Source organism: Streptopelia decaocto (genome assembly GCF_964273445.1).
Source record: "Streptopelia decaocto genome assembly, chromosome: Z".
Classification (NCBI taxonomy): Eukaryota; Metazoa; Chordata; class Aves; order Columbiformes; family Columbidae; genus Streptopelia; species Streptopelia decaocto.
This window is the reverse complement of record NC_138657.1, coordinates 61,306,801-61,327,608: the sequence shown is the minus strand read 5'-3', so window position 1 is coordinate 61,327,608 and position 20,808 is coordinate 61,306,801. Positions and strand designations below refer to the sequence as shown.

Sequence of the window (20,808 nt, the reverse complement as noted above, 5' to 3'; positions counted from 1 at the left end):
TCTTTACCTCACATCTGAGTGTTTTTCAGAACTCTGTTTTTATAATTCTATCCTTTTGGTCTATTTGGATCTTGAATTCAGTGGATTATGTGGTCTTTTCATCATGATAGATGTAAAGTTTGAAAAAGCTGGTTTCATCTTTGTCCTCTGTGTGGGAGGACAATAGTCTATCTCCTCTTCCTACTTCTTCCATCAATGAAGTCTCTTTCTGTTGATTAATTTTGCAAGTAATTTGTCTGTATCTGTTAAGGAAAGAAATAGTTGGAGATCTTGGAGATCAAGACACTTGGCACAAAATGGTACCTTCTGATACATCTGTTATGTTTAATAGCCTCAGAACAGATAAATAAGTCCATGGAATGTGGCATGCCTCAGATCTTCAGTTGTCATTGCCCCCTCACAGTTGCCTCTGTACTCTCATCAGATACAAACTGTCGATCAACACTAGATAATATATTCTCTTTGGAAAGGATGTGTAGTTCTACAGATAGATCCAACTAGTATTTATAAAGAATCACTTTATCTGAGTTGGAAAAAAGTTATTCAGAAGGGCTAATACAGAAAAGGAATTGTATTTTTCCACAACAGTCAACAAGTGAACCATCCTCTGCTTACGTGCATCATGATATATTGATTATATAATCCCTTTAGAAAGGTAAGGAAGCTTCATGCACACTTTCTTCTCATCACCATCAGTAGTCATATTTCCTGTAGTACTTGGTGCTGTTGAATACTTAAGAAACAGGGAGAGGTTCATATTCCGAATGTATTTTGTTCACTTAACTGAAATTGTGCTTTGTTCACATTTTAAAGTTGACTACTCCAAGAAAATACAGGAAATCCTGTTGAGTTTTAGAAAATTATGTTTCTGTTTTTCTCAGGAATCTTCTTTCCCACCCCGCCCTCCCCGCCCCGTTCTTGTTTGGCTCTGGGAAGGGATGCTGAGGGATAAATTTCATTTTGGTAACCTCAGTTCTTTGCCTTAACTCTTGCTTTGCCACTGTTCAGATGCAAGTCAGTTATTTTTGTCTATAGTGAAGTAGTTCAAAGCTAGTCAGTCAGTTTCAGTTTAAACCTTTCCTACATTAAACTCTTTTTATTATTCAAGATTTAGACCTGCTACTGAATTAATTTTCAGGTTTGAGTTGAGCTCAAGAACTTTCATGTTTTTCTAAAAATGCCACATACTGTGAATCAAAAATAGTTAAGATACAAATATTAACAGGAGCTCTGAGTTATCTAGGAAGAGGAAGAGGGAAGAAAACCTTGAAAATTACTTAAAAAAATAGAAAATAACCCATCCTATTTTCAGAGACTCTTTCTCAAATTGCTTTAGTTTTTTAATTTTATTCAGATTGTTAAATTTTAATTTGAACTCTTTCATACATACTATCATGTATTCACTGGTACGTTTTACACTACTTCAAAGACACTTTCATATTAAGCACCTGTCTTAACAGATTAAGGAGTTCTACTTTTACTTGTAAAAGGGCACTGTTCTCTGGAGTTTGTGAGAAGAGTAATGAAATCATTAATCACTAACCATTTCGTTGGGAGGCTAATATTTTTTTTTAAACTTAAATCTTTAGAGTCGTTTTTAAAATGAGACAAACCTACTCGTATCTGTGGTTTTTTTCCTCTATATATTTTGTCTCTGAGGATCCATTTTACCCACTTCTTTGGAATCTTACTGTGGATTCTTTGAATTAGGAAGAAGTGAAGCTGTAATAACTTAATTTCCAATAATTGGATCAGTTAGGGGGCATTTGGATGCCTGCTGTGGGCCCTTCTTTTTTAGTTTGTTCCAAGCCCATAGCAGCAGAGACACACATCCCAGGAGTGTGAATCTGCCGGAGCAAAACTCTCAAAACTACAGTTATAGGTAAGTAACCTTTTTCTCTTACCTTTTAAGTTCTTATCCAGTTCCTATCCCTTTCTCTCCATTAGTGATCTCCCCTCAAAAGTTCCCCAAAGAGGAAACTAAGATAAGAACACTAAGAATTGATAGTTTGTCTGATTTTATGTAGCCAATTAAAGAAATGACAGAACATGGAATTATAACTAGTATATTGGCATTCATTTAAAAAATATGCTATAGGGATTTTATGTCCTTAAAAATGGATCTACAAGTGTATTCATTTGTGTAGTAATCTTGAAGAAGATTACAGTCTCTAACACCAGAAGATTAAATGATACAATAATTTAATATTTTACACTGTAGCCCTATGTAGTAGGACGATGTGAGTATTATGTATGGGGTATTTTGTGTATATGAATTTTTATTAGGTCTGTTTTTTCATAGTGTGACATGAATGATGAAACTGGCACCTCACATAGCTTTCCCAAGAAAAAAGCAGCTTTGCAAGATTTGTGCGTGTGTGTGTGTGTGTGTGTTTTCAGATGTGTTTTAAGAAAAGGGGAAGAAATTCCTCTGCAATCTAGAGAAATTGCAATGAAGTGTTGCAATATTTCTATCTATCTATCTAGAAAAAATTACATTATTTTCTATTTTATATAAAGAATGAAATACTGATTGAATGAAAAACAGGTTTAAAAAAACAGTAGAGGTGTATTTTTAATGGCATTTACTTTGTTTTGGTGCGCCTGTGTAACATGAAATCAAATTCCCCTGTTTATCGCAGGCTGTGCTTTATGGAGGGTAGTGCAGACAACCTGCTCTTGTCAGCAGGTATAGAAAACAACTAAAACCTACCAGTTTGGTAAGGAGGTTTTGGTGTTTTCTTGATTTTTGTGGGGTTTTTTTGGTTTGGTTTGGTTTTTGGGTTTTTTTGTTTGTTTTGTGGTTTGTTTTTTTTTAAATCTGTAGCATAAACTAAGGTTAGAAAATTAAATATAAATTGAAGGTAGTGTATGGCCCTGATTGTCTCTGCTAGATTGATGGGTGTTTTTAATATTTCTTACCTAGTAATGACTTCATTTTGTTCTGTGACAGTCACTTCTGTATAATGAATTTAAATCTTGCTAAAGAAATAGTGTGTATAAGTAATAAACTTTCTTAAGAGTTTAAGCCCAGCATTTCTGTAGTTCATAGTCACTAAGATTACTCTTGACATCAGCCTAAGAAGACACAGACCTTTTATTTGTTACCATGCAGTGTAAATGTTAATCTAGTTAATTGAAGGTTGCAAAGTATGCTGTCAGAATCAAATCAACATCTGGAAGGGAGATTGTAAAGTCATTGCTTATTTCTGAAGTTTGCTGTTTATATAAATGAATTTAAAACTAATTGGATATGTTAATCTGCAAGTGATACATAAGTAGCTTTAATTAAGTCTGCTGTTTGTGTATTGCATTATTCTTGTGAAATTAGGTGTTATGTATTTCAAAAGTAATTGCACTTCAGGTTTGGTCAGATATTTGAACAATTGAGTTTACAAAACTATAATTCTTCAGAAAGTAATCACATGGATAAAACCCCAGCATTTGTATCAGATAAATCTATCTCATAAATGAATTAAAATTGTATTGCTTGTAAAAGTACTATTAAATTCAGGGAGGTTAAGTTACAGCTTCCAGTCTCTAAACAAGTGTAGGTGCTTGATTATACTTTTCCGTAGTTCTATTTTTGTTATTTTCTAGTCTAATGTTTATACTGTATTACTATAGCTGACAGTATATAATTAGTTACCAGACATCCTTAAGTACAAAAATTCGTAAGGTCATGTTTCATTCTCCCATTATCCTGATCACATTATTATTACATTTTATAAAGCAAGCAAAACTAAAAAACTAAAACCAAAATTAAGGTTCTGAAGTCTCCTACACCTTAAGGCATGTCAGAGACTCCTGTATCTTTCTGTGTTTTGTCCTGAAGGAGTTTGGGCATCCCTCCTGGTGGGCTTTCATTTTTGTACAGTGACCATAAGTTTGATAAAATCTCTTAACGGGTTACTAAAAGTTAGCAGCTGTTTCTGTTCAGATTCTTAAAAATCCCATCCTCTGAACTGCAGCAACTGGAAGCCTTCTGTGCTCTGGTCTCTGCTTCAGAGACTTGTTCTGTAATGCTTCCTATACCAGGATCATTACTCTGCTGTCTTAGTTTCTTCTGTAAGGAGCAAGCAGTGAAAATAGTTTTTGACCTGTGTTTGCCAAGTCTCTCCTTCAAGAGGAGGACCTAGTACTGTGGGAAACTCAAAAGAGTTCTTTTTGGTTGTTCAGTTCTTTGTTTATTGGAGTGTGACTTTGAGGAGATGTCAGGTGAGAGCAAGCTCTCATGGCTGAAAGTTCATGGAGTAGCAGAAAGATAAGAATGGATATTTGCCCTCACTCCATTGGTAGGTCATCCATCAGTACCATTAAAGTAATATTAAACCCCCTTTGTACCCAGATTGCTTTAGATTTTTGTGGTCTACAAAATACTGTTAGGTGGGGAACATGGTGCTTTGATCTGAGAAAAATAACTAAGAAAATAAAACAGTTGTAAGTAAACATAAATTTTGTTATTTAGACATATATGTTATCTGCTGAAAATTCCTAACCTTGGCCATTAGCTTAAAGGAGATAAGCTTGTAATTGGATCTCTCCTGACTTCTCTCTGATGTTAAAAATGGAAGGTTTGGCAATAAGTAATACCTGCCTAGGAATGGTATATTTGGGTTAAATTTATTTGTTGCTGATTTCAATAGTTCAAATGAGTGGAGGCATATCCCAGTCACTTCTGAAAAGTGTAGGGCTTTAAGATACAAGACTTTTAATTGTTATGCTTTAAAAAAGTAAAGTTTGTACTTGAATCATCAAAATGGTTTGTCCCGAATTCAGCGTTAGAGGATCAGGCTTCTTTGTGGGTCTGAAAAGGAGTACATTCACATTTAACCATCTTGGATATTAAGTCTTCAGTTGAGTCCCTTACAAGGTTTAAATGGGGAGGTGATAATTTCTTTTGTGTCTTCGATATCATTCAAGATCATTCAGAAATCTCTGGAATTTAGAGTCTACCATACAGTATTAATAAAGTGGAGTCTTGCCATTCTGCTAAAATGGAGCCTAGCAACCAGGCATGTGGTTATTATTTAGGTTTGTTGCCTTTTCACATAAATTTATAAAGCCCTGTCTGAGTTTGCTAGGACAAGCAGTTCTAGAAATTTTTAGGCTATCATCCTATTACACTTGTTGAACAAGTTTAATCTGAGATTTAAGGCAATTATCAGGTTTGCAAGAAAACTGTAACATCAGAGACTTCAACACTAATGGTGTTCTCATTGCTGCTTTGGAGAGATTGCAGGTTAAGTGGAAGAATGGAGATACTTCTTTAATACAACTCTCTTAATCCAGCTGCTGTCCCTAACACTTGCTCAGCTTCCAGGCATATCAAATTGCAGGATGGATATTCTTCAAATCACAGTTGACTCACAGTATCTGTGGTTATTCCAATGCAATGGTTTTTTGCACAAATATTCCACAGTAATTAATTAATTTCTAAATCTGAAACTGCTTGCCGTTTTGACATACGGATATTTCCAAAGATGAATGCCACAACCTGTCTCTAGGAATGCTGTTCATAAGACGACAAGTGAGAGAGAACCATTTGGAAATCCAGCTAATCTGTTTTTTTTTTTACATTTCAAACTTGTGGTTCCTGTAAAGTTTTGTTTGTTGCACCACAATGACCCATTTAATTTGACAGAATACCTCCTAATGTTTTTTAGAATAAGGTAGTTTATGATCTTGCTTTGACTACCAAGGTACTGCCTTCTGGTAAGCATGTTGCAATGTAAAGATTACATCCATGTGAATTTACCAAGCCAAAAGGATGTGTAAATAAGAGAATAACTGGGATCAGACTGTGCTCTAAACTGTCATAAACTTTTTTGAAGAGTTGAACAAAATGTAAAAATATTTTGGATGTATCTACATTCCTGGGCAGGGGGCAGGAGTGAAAGACATCCATAAAAAGAAAATCTGAAAACAAAGAACTTGGGTACCTGATCTCTAATATAGTTAGAAAACTCTTCTGTGGCTTACTATATGTTCCTTTTATTATGAAAACAGTTACAAAGCAAAAAGATCTTGATCACACTTTATTGGTCTCAAGAGCTTGTGAGCCTACATGTTCAGAATTGTGGCAAGCTATGAATCTAGGTCTGCAGGATTTGAAAGAGAAACATTGGTCTGATATTTTGGCTAAGTCCTAGATCCTGAAAATAAAAAGAAATTCTACTGTCTATGGAATGAAGTGGTGGATGAAGCTTGAATACTGATGCCTTGAAGGATACGAATTATATTTGAATGGATATTGTAAAAGTTCCAAACTTCATCTGTTCATCAAAACCCTAGAAAGTCTTGGGACTCATGCCTTAAAGTAGATGTACGTAAATTTAACATATGTTTGTTTGTAAAAGAGAAGACATGAAGACATCTGTTTTCAGAGGTTAATTACTCTCTCCTTGGCTCTCTGATTCTTGTTCTCGTATAGTTCAAAATGAGTTCAAGATTTTATAAAGCCCTTGAAGCTGAATGGTGTATTTCATCTTTCAGACTTCCGCAGCTCTCATGGCAACTTAAAACGTTTTTTGCTCATTTGATGGAGTTTTTTCATTATGCTCAATGAACACAGTGATAGTAGGTACTCTTCTTACCTTTTGTGCCCTAGTACAACCTGATATTTTCATATACTTGGGCCAGCTTTTTTTATCCTAGATTCAGAAATCTCATAGAGGCAAAACAGTAATGATCAAGTCTAGTTCTGAGGATCACCATCAAGATGGACTGGAAAATGAAGACATCTAGGAGTAAACTGTAACTCTGCAATCACCTTGCCATATAGGAAGAGAAAACTTTGAAGGTGTCTCTTTCTTCTCAGATAAGATGTCAATAGGTTGTGGTTATAATAACTTACTAAAACATCAATATTCAGTTGTCAAGAGAAATGAAGAAGGTACATCAGAAGAGCTCTGTACTTAGAGGGAATATATATGCCAAGTTGTGATGTGAGCATCTACTTACATATTCTCAACTTACAATTTGACGTTTGGGATGATGAAGAGCAGCGGCATTTTGAGCCTGGTCAGTTACAGAAGTTCAAGCGAGAAAATTGGTCCTACTTGAATGGTTTTGGTTGTTTAATCTTGGAGCCTTCCGCATGAGGGCTCTGAAAGGTGAGTTTTGGTTCATCCAGCTACAGCTGTTTAAAGTATCATAGCTCCTGGCCATCTACCTTGCTTCTATAGTAGGGGTAGCAGAGGGAAACATTTGCTTGGCGCTTAACTGACTTGTTCAGCCTCCTAGATTAATGCAGGCCATCTTCATTAGTGCCGTAAGGTTGTGCCATTGGATGATGAAATGCACTTGTGGAAATACAAATGTGTATTCCCTTCTGCTACAGGTGATAACATTAGTTAAAGGAATGGGGCAGATAACAGTAATGTCTGAAAGGCTGCTGTTAAATCCACCATCAGAGCTTTAAAGGACTTTTTTCAGTGTGGCTGTGTTCAGATGAAAAAGCTGACTTTTTCCTAACACGAGTTTCTCGATTTGTGTTTCTAAGAGTTGCAGTAGTGAAGCAAGGTAACGATGTGTGTGGCTGTATGTGTATATATGTATATATATAAACAGAAATAGATCTTTTTATTCTAATTTGGAACCTATTAGTCTGAAAGCTTCTAGTTCATGACCATTCCTAAGACCTCCCATGAAACTCAATGAGGTCGAAGCCCTTTTAGTCATAGGGAGAAAAATATTTTTTTTGTCATTGCATGAAGGTTTTAAAAAAAAAAATGTTCATTTTAATCAGTAGTGTAGGGAAATTAATTTATATAAGTTCTCAGAGAAAAAAAAAATCTTCAGGCCAAAAAGCTGTGCCTTTGATATGGGAAATTTCTTTTGCTTCACAGGTCTATCATAAAGTTGGCAGGCATTCCTACAGGTTTTTATTGAACTTTGGAAAGTTCCTTATTTGCAGTTGACCAGTGTCTGCATGGAGATTATTGCATCTATCTTAAATGTTGCACATAATTTCGGAGTTTTAGGAAATTAGAGCTGTACAAATAGATTCAAGAATGAAAGTGGTGGGGGAAAAAGCCTCTTCACATTGCTGGAATTGACCATGTTACTACTTGTTACTGTATTCTGATGTTAATTTTGGAGATGGTCCTTAAAAGTTTCCATTCTTCTAAATAAGAATCCTCTATAAATATAGAAATTAGAAGTCAGATGTTATAATTCTGGTTTACAACTTGAGAGGATGGCATTTGTTTTGGTTTTTGTTTCATTTTTTTCCTTGGAGTTTATTTCCGTTTTCCTTGATTGCATCCTCCATACCATTCATTCTCCTGCTCCCAAAGACAGACCTGGCTCATTGCATCTGGTGATAAGGCACTACAAATGTAGGCACAAAATAAGTTATGTTTCTTATATTCCATTTATGGTCTAGACATTTTGACAATAGATCCAGAACAGAATTTCCAACCTCTATTTAGTTATTCCCTAGACTTAGTCATATTCCCTGATTACAGAGAAAGTCATTGTTTTTTTGACAAATTACACCATGATAGTTGAGAAATGACCTTTGTGCAGGTAGGGTGTTTGGTTTTCGTGGCAGAAATTAATTTTATTTTAGAGTACCATGTTAGTAACATAAATAGGTTGTAGTTTAAATGAAAAGAAGATACGCTTTTGGATACTTCTGTGTGCTTCTCATTTCTATGAATTCTACCAAATTACGGGGTGGGGGGGCTGGGGCGGCTTACTTTATTTTTGTTTTTTCTGCTCTTAATAATTTTTTAGTATAAACTGAAATGCTTATTAGAGGATCAGGCTCTTGACAGTACATAAAATTATCACTGAAATTTTTATTTCATCCATGAAAAACGTTAGGGTTGCAAAGGGAAAATACTCAAGCTATTAAGTGTGTAGTGGCCACCCACTAATATATGTGTTATGGTGTAGACTCCAACTTTTGGTATACTGCTTTGCTTCAATAGAAGCGTGGAGTGTTGGAGTTATTTTAATAATTTTTGTTTATTGTTTGTGTGTTCCCACTCTAAAATATGTCTGACGTTCAACTGATGGACTGAACAAAGTAGGGAGAACCTCTGTCTTAGGCATTGCAGATCCTTGCTTAGTTCATGCATAATGAAGCAGGCTGAATCTGCAGAAGAGAATCTTTTTATAGTAGTATTCCTCAAAAAGTAGTTGTGGAGGTGTACAATAAGATCATGTTTGCAGACTTTTGCTTCAAGCATAATTGATTAGTTTGGATTTTCAAATTATTTTTTCTTGAAGGTGGATTCGATTGTTGTGTATTGCAGCTGCTGTATTAGATGGTTCTCTTGGGAATTATACAGGGATTTCGATTTCATATGTTTTGAGGGTGAAGTTTTTTTAATGATTAATTGACACCTGTTGCAGACTGACAATGAATGATAGTCTGAATAGATGAAAAAGTATTAGCTAGAGAAGTTTTATTCTTGATTTTAAATTCAGTGGGGTTTGTGTGTTGTGCATATATGCTGGGGAGGATTATTTGGTGGGGTATGGACATGTTTGCTTGGTCATTTGCCAGTCTATGTATATAATTTGTGATTTTTCTTTTTTAACTTGTAGATAAGCCTCTGAAGAAGCGAAAACAAGAAAACAAACCACAGGAGGCTGGAGGTGCTACTGGAGGGAATAGAGCAGCTTCTCAGGAGACAGGTTCTGCAGGAAATGGGGCAAGACGAGCGTTGATGGTTAGTATAGATCTGCAGCAAGCAGGAAGAGCGGACTCTCAGGCAATGGTAACTCAGGATTTGGACACCATCAAAAAACCTGAAGAAATTAAGCAGTATAATGACGGGTTTGTGTGTGTTCCCCAAGAAGACGCTGTTGGAGTTCTTAAATTTAAACCTGAAAACCATCCTGAGATTTTTAGGAGAAAGTCAGACTTCGAGGGTCAAAAGATGGATATCCCGCAAAATGAAAACAGACAAATGGAATTTCAGCAAAATGAGAGCAGACGATTGGAAAGTAAACACAATGAGAACAAACAGTTAGAAGCTAAACTTGAAAGCAGACAAATGGAAGTGAAACAAAATGAGAACAGACAGACAGAATCAAAACAAAACGAGAGCAGGCAGATGGAGATGAAACAAAATGAGGGAAAACAAAATAATGGCAAACAGGAAATAAGGCAGAGGCCAGAAACACCGAAACAGAGGAGTGAAGGCCGGCCCGAAACACCAAAACAGAGGAGTGAAGGCAGGCCCGAAACACCGAAACAGAGGAGTGAAGGCAGGCCTGAAACACCCAAACAGAAGAGTGAAGGCAGGCCTGAAACACCAAAACATAGGCATGATAATAGGAGGGACTCCAGTAAACCGTTGTCAGATAAGAAAATTGAAATATCTAGGAATAAACTAGATGTGAAATCCGATCCTTCAAGAGTAAAACCTGAAAGTAGAGCTGATCCAACAAAACAAAGGCCTGATGGGCGTTCAGTTTCTGATACACCGAGGCGTGACCATGATAGCCTTAAACAAAGATGTGAGGATAGGGGGGAGTCAGAGAGATACAGAGCAGATCCATCCAAAGTCAGAAGACCTGAATATTTGAGGTCCTCAAACAAAAATGAACATGAGTCTAAGCATGGTATTAAATCTGATGTTTCAAAACCTGAGAAATTTGAAAGGAAACATAGGCATGAGTCTGGTGAATCAAGGGAAAGGTTTTCTTCTGGGGATCAGAAATCAAGACCTGACAGCCCTCGTATTAAACAGGAGTGTAAAGGGGATTCTAGTAAATCACGACCTGATAAACCTGGTTTTAAGTCGCCCAACAGCAAAGATGAACGAAGGACAGATGGTAATAAGAGTAAAGTAGATAGTAATAAAGCACATGCTGACAATAAAGCAGAGTTTCCCAGTTATTTGTTGGGGGCAAGATCTGGTGCATTGAAACATTTTGTCATTCCAAAAATCAAGCGTGATAAAGATGGAAATGTTACTCAGGAGTCAAGGAAAACTGAATTTAGAGGTGAACAGAAGGACAAAGTAGAGAAGATTGGTCTAGTTGAAGATCTAAATAAAGGAGCTAAGCCTGTAGTTGTCCTTCAAAAGCTTTCTTTGGATGATGTGCAGAAATTTATTAAGGATAGAGAAGATAAATCAAGGGGCTCTTGTTTTAAACCTAACAAGAACAAGTCATCAAAATCTAGTAAAGGTAAGATTTTTTTTAATATTAATTACATTATATCTTTTACACTCCTGTTCTTTTAGATTTGCTACTTCTGTGGTTAGAAATGAAACATGGACATTTGATAGTCAGTTTATATGCTTGGTAATTTTAAGGAACAAAGTGAAATGCATCTGCAGGCTTTTCGTTATTGGAAACCTTGCTACAATGTACCTGAAATTATTTATTTTCTGCAGTGCAAGTACCTAATGTTGGAACACTTAAATAAATGATCTTAAGCTATACTTCAGCTATATTAGTTTAACCTGGTATTTTATCCAGTAAAACATAACTGTTGTAGATGTGATTTAAATTGGTTTAAGTGTGTCTGTATAAGAACCGATACTACTGTAACTAAATGAGTATAGCTGAAGTGGTGGGAAATACTATGTATACAAGCCCTAAGATTTTAATATTTTTAATTGGAACTGAAAGGTGTTTTTCAAAGGCATGTTTTGACATGATGCAATAAGAACACAGTTACAGAGTGCCATCTGCTTCTTTTACACTATAAATACAGCTCTGGGGAGCCTCCACACTTGAGGCTGTGTGACCATAAGCTTACTAAAAGGTTCTGTCTTCAAGAGAGCGAATTCAGGCTTCATTGTCTCTAGGGTCCATAGTATGCAGAAAGAGGAAAGGAACTGGTAAACAATTGGCTGGCATTTTCAAATTAGTCATATGGACAGCAAATAATTCAGGATAGTTTGTAATATCTGGTTGATTGTCTCATCTACAGATTTCATACTTTTTAAATAAGATTGCTTTCTTTGGTGCCATAAGTTTCAGTTCTTTGGTTTCAGAATTAAGTAGATAATTTCACATTGTGAAATCGATGTTGCTAACTGGTCAGGGCTCCTTTCACTTTTAATGTTTACTATTTAAAGCATTTAAATTTCTTGGGTAGTTATGTTCATAGACATATCATGTCTGAAAATAGAGAAATCAAGCAGTAGGGCAGAGCATTTCAGCTGTATGCAGGATGATGTGTGAATGCAGTTCCAGGTATATCATGAATTTGAGATTAAAATGTTTTCTTATGTAGTTGATCTGATAAGAAATTACCTAGAAATTGTCTTTATGAATGTATACCTGTGGTTATGTGCACATATACAGAGGTGATATCTGTGCAATGAATTTATTGTGCCGTGTCTGTTCTTTATCTACTAACTCATTTGTATTAACTCTTAAAGACTTCTTAATTCAGGATGCGTATTACTTATTTGTAAAATATTAGCCTCCTTGTTAAATATTTTCTCTTTATTCTGGAAATACAGTCATTTCCCCTGTCCTTTTTTGAGATACAGAACAGGCAAAAATTCCATTTTAAATAATGGGTAACTAGAGTTAGACATACAATTATTATATCCTTGTCGTCAGTTTAATCTAAAGATTTTGGATGGAACCTTTATGTTCTTGATAGGAAATACTAAAAATTTTCTGATGGAACTCAGGTCTGTTCTCAGAAGGATAAGTTTTGAATTCACACAATTATTTGTGCAGAAAATCAATAATCTTTAGACCTCTCAGAACCATACACAGTGCATGTATTCTTTCTAAAATGTTCTGAAGTACTTTTTTGTATTCTCTATTGTATGTGGTTAGTTAAATGGAATATTTTAGTAATATGTAAAGGTTTTAATGACTTTTGTCTAATTGGCATGACTAGTAGCTGTGCCACATGAACAAGGCATTAATTTTAAGATCAGGTTTATAACTTTTCTGCAATGTTTTTGTGTATTTTTTGTTTTCTAAAGTCATGTATTTCTTACATACTCTCAAATTACTTGGGACATATTTTCCAGGGAAAGAAAATATTTTAATTAAATAAGTCTCTTTGCTATTGTATTCAGATTAAGGTTCTTACAACGGTTCTAGAAAGACGTTTGTGGAAAGAATGGTGTTGTAATTATGTTTCTCTTACAAGCCAAGTTTTGAGTGTTCAACCAGGCAGATATGGGAGAAAGTGTCTTTGAACTTGAGATATTTCATATGTATTTTTAGTTGTACATTTTTTCTGTTCAGCTTCCTGGTGACTTACTTCCTAGGATATATTATGCTAAATAACTAGGTGAATGCCAATGTTTGAAAAGGTTCATAATTTAGAAAGGTGTCTCTTCATAAGCCAAACCCTATTTGTCAACAGCTGACTGATATAGAAACTATTAACGCAGTTGCCACCATGTCCTCACTCCACCTGAGAGAAATAGTGTTCACTATTTAACTCTGTGCCATTTTTAGTTATAAACATTTTAATACACTAGTAAATGTGATCTCAATAAACATTCTCTATTTAGTTCATCCTGTATTTCTCTTACTAGATTGTAGCAAATCTTTTCTAGTGTTGCCTTTTAGCATCATTATTCCACATCTCACATCCTTCTTATTGCATATAGCTTAGTGAATTTTGCTTCATCTTTCTTTATTTTGCTTCCTTGTATTTCTTGACCTTCGTTTTTGCTTTTCCATCCACTCTTCGCCCAAGAAAATGTCTTTTCTTGGCTTTGTCACTCACAACATCATTGCTGTGATTTATCTGGATTCCAGTTTAAAATAGGATTGGTTGAGCTAATTCAAAGTACAGTTTAGTAGTCACTCAGTCTTAAGGGACTAATGCCTATTCATTATGACGTGTGTTAAGGTAAAATTAAAGCTTTGCAAACTGAAAGTCTATACAATTTCTACATTGTTTCAGTAGATTTTAAATTTGAAAATCATACCTTCATTGTGGGTGTGGACAAGCCTTGAACTGTACTGCAAAAAGACAAAGTAACATTTTAATCCAATTTTACAGACAGGTTTAAAATTTTGCTAATATATGAATGGGAGGGATAGCCGAAGTGACTTTTTTTATCTCTCTCCTGATCTTTGAGCATTTATCTGAAAGATTTACTCTACCTCAGATGAAAATTATGGATTTTTTAAAAATAGTATTTTCTTTAAGGGGTCTTAAGGTGAAATTTTGTGGCCTGTGGATCAGAATAAATTTTATTGCTTTTTCCTTTGGTTTGAACATTTGTGAATGCCTTTTATTGTGGTTTTACTGTAAATATATGTTGTTGGTGAATTCGTGAAACTTTTCCCTTTGAGTTTGTACCTGCAATGAGGAGGTCATGTTTACTATCCTTGCTTTCCAGAGCTTCACAAATACCATGTCTGCTGCTTCTTAGAGCTGTACTGATCAGCTGTGTTGGGAATGGGAGCTTTTAACAGTTTCACAGTTACTGCATTCTGACCAAGGCAAATTTTACTCATATTTGTTTCATACTCTAACAAAGGAATGAGAGAAGTTATAACTGTCTGTACAAGGAGATGTCTGAGTTTTTTAATGTTTGAAGTATTGCCTTTCCAAAATAAACATCAAAAATAAACATCATGTATGTAATGCAAGTTGTAGTTCTAGCACAAATGAGTGTGTGTGTTTTTAAGACTTGTGCAAAAACACCTTTTGGGTCTTCCAGTATCACCAACAAATAGTTTGTTGTTCAAAAAAAAAATCTGAATGGTACTCCTTCATTGTGTAGATTGTCTAGGATATCATTTTTCTGTCAACACAGAACTTGAAACACAGGTTTTTGTTGCTCGTTACAATTCTTTCTAAATATACTGCATTTTCTGCTGCTGTGAAATTTGAGTCAAGATTTGCCATTTCTTCAAAGGTGTTCGTCATACATATTCTTACAGAATCATAGAACACCAGGTTGGAAGGGACCACAAGGATCATCTGGTCCAACCTTTCTTGGCAAGAGCACAGTCTAGACAAGATAACCCAGCACCCTGTCCTTCTGAATCTTAAAAGCATCTAGTGTTGAGGAACTAAAAAATTTACTGCTTAATCATCTTCATGTCACAGAGTTAAAACAATGCTGCTAGATTTTTCTGTGTTCTATGCTTGTGTATTTTGTTGTGTTTCTGTTATAGTTTGAAAAGTCACCTGGAATTAAAAATAAAAAACAGAGCCTTTATTAACTGTAACTTGGCATTTGTGTAACATGGTAGTCTGTAGCACTGCTGGAAACAGTCTCACTTCTGAAGCAGCGTAGTCAATAAATGCTCTTTGTCTAGGTAGGAGTGACAAGAAAGAGAGTATTCCAGGATGAAAAGCTGTATCTAGATTGTTTTGGGTCCGTGATCCAACTTGTGATGCCTTTCACAGTCTTCTAGTTAGCACAGCAGAGCTACTCACAAATACTTTCTGAAACAGCCATCCACAGTTTTGTGGAAAAAAGGGAGAATCAGTTTTAAACATTTGTTTACATCTTTCATGTATAGGACTCCTGTAAGGACAAAATTGGCAAACCAACGTGGACATTCATACATTAAGCAAATTTTAGACTTCACTCAAATTTATTTCCAAAAAACCCAGTCTCTTGTTGCTGAAATAGTCATGCTGTTGTACTTACTGAAGTCAGTGGGGCAAGCAGCTGTTCTGCAAGAAAATAACTGAACACAGTCATAGTTTGAAAAGTATTCCAGGCATTGTTTAGTCAAAAGACAAAACCAAACTAAGTGTAACCTGTTAAATCCAGTAGTCTAGGAAGATCTCATTTCTCTAGCATTCTTTTCACCCAAATAGATCATTCCTATTTGCAGGGTTTTTTTAGGTATGGCATGTCAGTCCTATCCCAGAAAACTTCTTGGGATTTGTATGGGCATTGTACCTACTCTCTTGGGCATTCGTTATTTTGCTGCCAGTTTTTCAGAAGTAGATGTTGGATACACTGGTATTGATAGGCAGAATGAATCCTGCAGTTGCATACTGGAATCCTTTCTTGTGTTGATCTGTTAGCAGTAGAGTAGGACACGTTTTCAGCGCAGTGCTTTGCCTGGAGGCCACTTTAGTTATTTACTACTTTTGTCTTTGCAACTAAAGTAAATATTCTGATTCTTGCTCTCTTAATTGTTAAGTTTTCTCTGGGTAATAAGAGTGAACTTTATATTTTACACATCTAGTTCTTAGCAGCAGTAAATTCGACCAAAGTCACTAGTTTCATTGTACTTTGGTTCATCTGAAATATGATGCTTTGTCTGCAGATTTAGGAGTGCATTGTTTAATTAGTTCATTTTTGAAAAATTACTGTGAACAAATTCCTCTGACAAATTAGGTACTAAATTTCTATCACGTGCCAAAGTCTTAAACAGCCTTTGGTTCCTAGACTTGGATGCTTGATCAGGTACCTCTTACTTCTGGGAATAGCTATGGCTATTTTACATAAATCATTTTTGCAACAATGCATTACAGTAAGTAAAAATGGGGGCCAGCAATTTGTCTTACGTCACTTACAATACACAATGCAGACCTGTTCATACACCCAAGTGTCTAAATGTGCATGTTGTTTCTTGGCTTATGTGCAGGGATATGTGTTCAAAATTTTGTTTGAATTTTCTTCTAAACAAAGGGTAAATTTGGAAAAATTAAAATAAAGGAAAGCCTCACATTTGCTTTTGATAAAATAGCTTTTCTGTTGCTTGATATATTCAGCTGTTATATGTGACTGGTTTTGTGCTAGAAAATTTAAATTGTTTACTTGAAATTTGTAATTAATTTTTGTTCTGTGTGAACATTAGCAGTGAACAGAAAAGGGTGAGACCTTTTTTCTTCTTTAAACTGCCAAACTGTTGTTTGTATCGATTAAAGGATCCTTAAATACACATACTGCTTCATTAGCTTCTGAGCACTTTCCTGTAGTATTTTATGTTAAAAGTTAAAACATCAGCAATCTTTTGTTGTTGTTGCTAGTGTAATTAAGTTACTTTGAAGAAGGAGAACAGGAGTATTTTCAAAGAAAAAGCCTGAGAATGTTTCTGTGATAGAATAAAGAGAAAACAGATCTTCTTCGTGACTTTATAGTCACAGATCAGATGTAAATCATGGCATTTGTTTTACTTATTCTTTGCAAAGATCATGATTGTATTGTATTTCTTATACAGGAGTTTTTCTTTAATGAGAAGACAAATTGAGTTGTTATTTGATTTTATTTAATTAAGGCCTTTTTTCTTAGGTGAGACCCTATCGCTCAGTTTTTAAGTTAATCTGAATGCATGGCTGGGAAAATCCATCAGTCGTAAATTTCAGATTCCAAACATTAATAGTAACAGAAAATTACATTCTGGGTTTTGCAGCTCTAAAAAATCTTTGTAACTTCTTAGTACAATAAATTGAGTTAGCTTAAATTTCAATGCATATTTTCAAGAGCAGTGACAGCAAAATCTAAAAGCAGTGTTCCAACACTGATTCATAAAAGTGAGGGGTTTTGTGCACCACTGCATCTATTTCAATTCCCAATCTTGTTCCATTTCACTCTAAGTACCAGGGGGTTTTTGTGAAGTATCTTGCAAGACTAGACTGCTCTAGTAGCTCTAGTATCTTTTTATGAACTTCTATTAAAAAAAAAAAAAAGACAGTGAATAGCAATAAGAAATAAAATAACTTATGGCTACAGTTGCCACAGCAATCAGGTAGCTTGAGGAAGTTACTGATACCAACGTAAATGTGAGTTCTCTTGGCATCCTCGGAGAGTGCATGCTGGGTATATTCCCTGCTCTCTGCCTGGATCTTTCAGGATTTTCTTGGAAATATCTTACCTCCATCAAAAAATGTTTCTTGCTTCTGAGAGTATTTTTTAATATTGTACAATTATTTTTGAATCTGTGCTGCTTAGCTGTGGGCAATTATGACCTCTGCTGTATAATGAAATAATTCTATTGCTGTGTCCAGATTCTTCTCTGACACACCAGCCTGGCTGGGTCTCATTTTTCAAGATCAGAGGTACGGACTGCGATATAAACAGCAAGTCTGAACCTCTTCTTTTGTTTAGCCCAAGGCTGGGAGTCTCTGCTTTGTGCCAGTATTGGGACAGATGAGGAAAAGTGATTTTTGAAAGATGTTTTCAAGTAGATCCTATGGAATTATATAGGATACACTTCTGGCTGACACTGTTTCTCTCTCTGTTGCCCAATTTGTTGCAGTAGAGAATCCTATGGGCACAGTCCCTTAGGTGATAGTGAGAGCATCTCAGTCTCCCACCCTCTTCTGACATATGTGTGTGCAAGCTGAGCTCAGGAGTTATCCCTTCATGGATATTGTCAAAAGTTGAGGGTAAGGGTCTCAGTAGAGGATTATATCCTGTTTATAACCTTTATATCCAGGATTATATCCTGTTTATAACCTTTAAGGCAAAAAATGGGAGAAGAGGAAAGCCACTGGAGTAAATGCACTGCTTCTCAGATTATTTTCACCAGCATTCATTTGATGATGTTTTTTTCAGCTGAAGATATGCTATTGAGATAAAAGTCTTATGAGCAGACGTACCTTACTGATACCTTGAATTCCTCTTTGAGAAAAGGATTGCCATTTCCCTGTGCTTCCACTTCTGTTCTTGAAACTTTTCAGGGCATAGAATTATTTGAAGGAGTGTTAAGCTGGTGGGAAAGGGACTTTGATCACCAAGGACTCTGAGCACCATATAAAGAACATAGTGGAGCATTTTAAGGGTGAGCCTGCTGGAAAGGATATAATTGAATTTGCACACCAAGAAATAGCAAAAAAATTTTTGGCTTTAACCAGTAAGCTGTTCGTCAATCACAGGTAGTCACGTGGCCCTTTGCACCGTGGTGCCCAAGTGCTATGTTGTAACAGTACTTAACTGTTCTAAAGAGGTGTTTATTTTCCAGATGTCCAGAAGTACTTTTATCTCCTCTTTTTTATTTTAGTTTTTTATCTAAAAGAGGACCTTATCTGCATGAGTGGTCATAATAGAATTAAGCTGTGAGTCTGTGCTGTTGTAGTTACATTGACATGGCTATCCAACAGGAAGGCAGCACTCTTTTTATGTAGTCAGAGCGTATTTTATTTGATTTAGCACAGAGTTTGAAAGTTGTTTGAGCTTATCCAGAAATAAATCTTTCCTTTCTGTATATACGTCTGACATAGGAGGTTTTATCAGTGTAGTTGTAGTGGTGACCAAAAATTACTTGAGAAAGTTACACATTAAGCTGGTGATACATAGGGGAGGTATACACAAAATCGCTGGAACATCCTCTATCACATGCTCAGGGACTATATGTAAGGAAGGTGAGCTTGGCTTCTGTGGAATAACAGCAAGATTGGATATATTAGTTATCAGCAAAACGAGTCCAGAAGCAGGTGGTGTCTTCTGTGACAAAACAAAAAGAGGAAGAGGAGGGCAAAATTGAGCTGCAGCTCTAGATTTTTATTTTTAATGTCAAAATGAAGATGTGTGGCAATTCACAGTTGTATAAGTTCTAGAACGTGGGGAGCGGTTAAACTTCAATTTCTAAATGCTGAGAAATGCAAAGTTAAGATTGATGTCCTCACTTCAAACAAGTGGCGTTGTTCCTTCTTAGACCCATGTGAGTTCTTTCATATGTTTTGATAGTTGGATAAAGTTGCATTTTAAAATCAAATATATAGAGAGATTACAAATATGAAATTGCATTAACTGCAGTTTTGCTTATTGCAATCTACTAGCATACAGAAATGGAAAACACAACATTTGTGGGAGGCTAAGTTATGCAAAAGACTTCATTAACATAAACTTCAGTTTTGAAATGAACTTCAGAGACAGTTTCTCTTGAAGCACTTGTTCATTTGCCACAATAGATGTATGTGCAAACAGGTCATTTTGACATCACAAGGATTTTTAAAGTAACCATGTAAGCAAACTGATAAGAACTGTTTCCACTGTATTATCTGTCTCTTATAGTTATGGAAGTAGCAATTTGGTGTTTAGGTTTCTAAATGTATTTGAATTTTGATGGCTTATTAGTTCATAGGAAGTTGCACCAAAATATAAACTATACATCTGTTTTCCACAGTTTGGAAAGCAAAGATAAGTCATTGCTGAGCAGATAATAGAGTTTATTAGTGCTGGTTTTGATTTTATGGCAGGAATGGCCCTCTGATCTTGGACAGCTGACCTAAGGGTGAGCAAGCATCATCCCCCTTACAGTAGCTGCTTGTTTGTTTGAAGTTGTTATATCAAGCCAGGGGAAACTAATATGAACACACTGGTTGTTGTGTCAAGAAATAATTGTGCTGTCCGTATTGAGTGGATCCAGTGGAAGCCCATAATGTTGTTATTTTTTCTTAATGTTCAACCTGTTTTGAAGACATTCATCTGCCTGAATCAGGGAGATACAGTTGACTTGCAAATTCAAGGCAAGGTGATTTTTGGATCCTTCTTAAGATTAGATATGTGTAAATATTTGCTAAAAGCTGTTCTACAAACTTCAAACTACCCATCAAGTTATGAACAAAAATCATTGCTGAAATTTGAATTGGCTCTATGCCTTTCCATTATTTTTGTAAGCCATACATGAAGAAGAGAAAAACTACATCCAGCCGATATTTGTATAAATCTTGCTACTATACATGGCAAAACTCTTTGACAAACTTTCCAGGTGAAAACAGAATACAGGAGGAGGCTCACAGACTAATTCATTTTTAGCTAAAATCCTCTGGCTGATCTCCAACTGAATTATACTTTGCCCATTATTGCGTGGTGAGAAAACAAGTATCTTGATGGCCAGTGGATATTCAGTAACAACTGAAGATGCTTGAAAACCTTCTCTAAGAAACCTTTTGGTAATGGCAATCAAACAAAAACATGTTCTTCCTCC

At 35.6% G+C, this 20,808-nt stretch overlaps 1 protein-coding gene across 5 annotated transcripts in view; it reads left to right on the top strand.

Moving 5' to 3' along the window:
- NIPBL (NIPBL cohesin loading factor) overlaps positions 1-20,808 on the top strand; it is a 150,462-nt gene that overhangs the window by 87,078 nt on the left and 42,576 nt on the right. For 3 of the 5 annotated variants that reach the window (XM_082074258.1, XM_082074256.1, XM_082074257.1), the window contains one exon: positions 9,562-11,154. The exons of 1 other annotated variant lie outside the window; for it this stretch is intronic. In XM_082074258.1, the coding sequence (XP_081930384.1) occupies positions 9,562-11,154 (1,593 nt within the window). Of the gene's footprint in view, positions 1-5,652; positions 7,116-9,561; positions 11,155-20,808 lie in introns of those variants that run through there. One more of the 5 variants, XM_082074259.1, reaches the window with a different exon arrangement.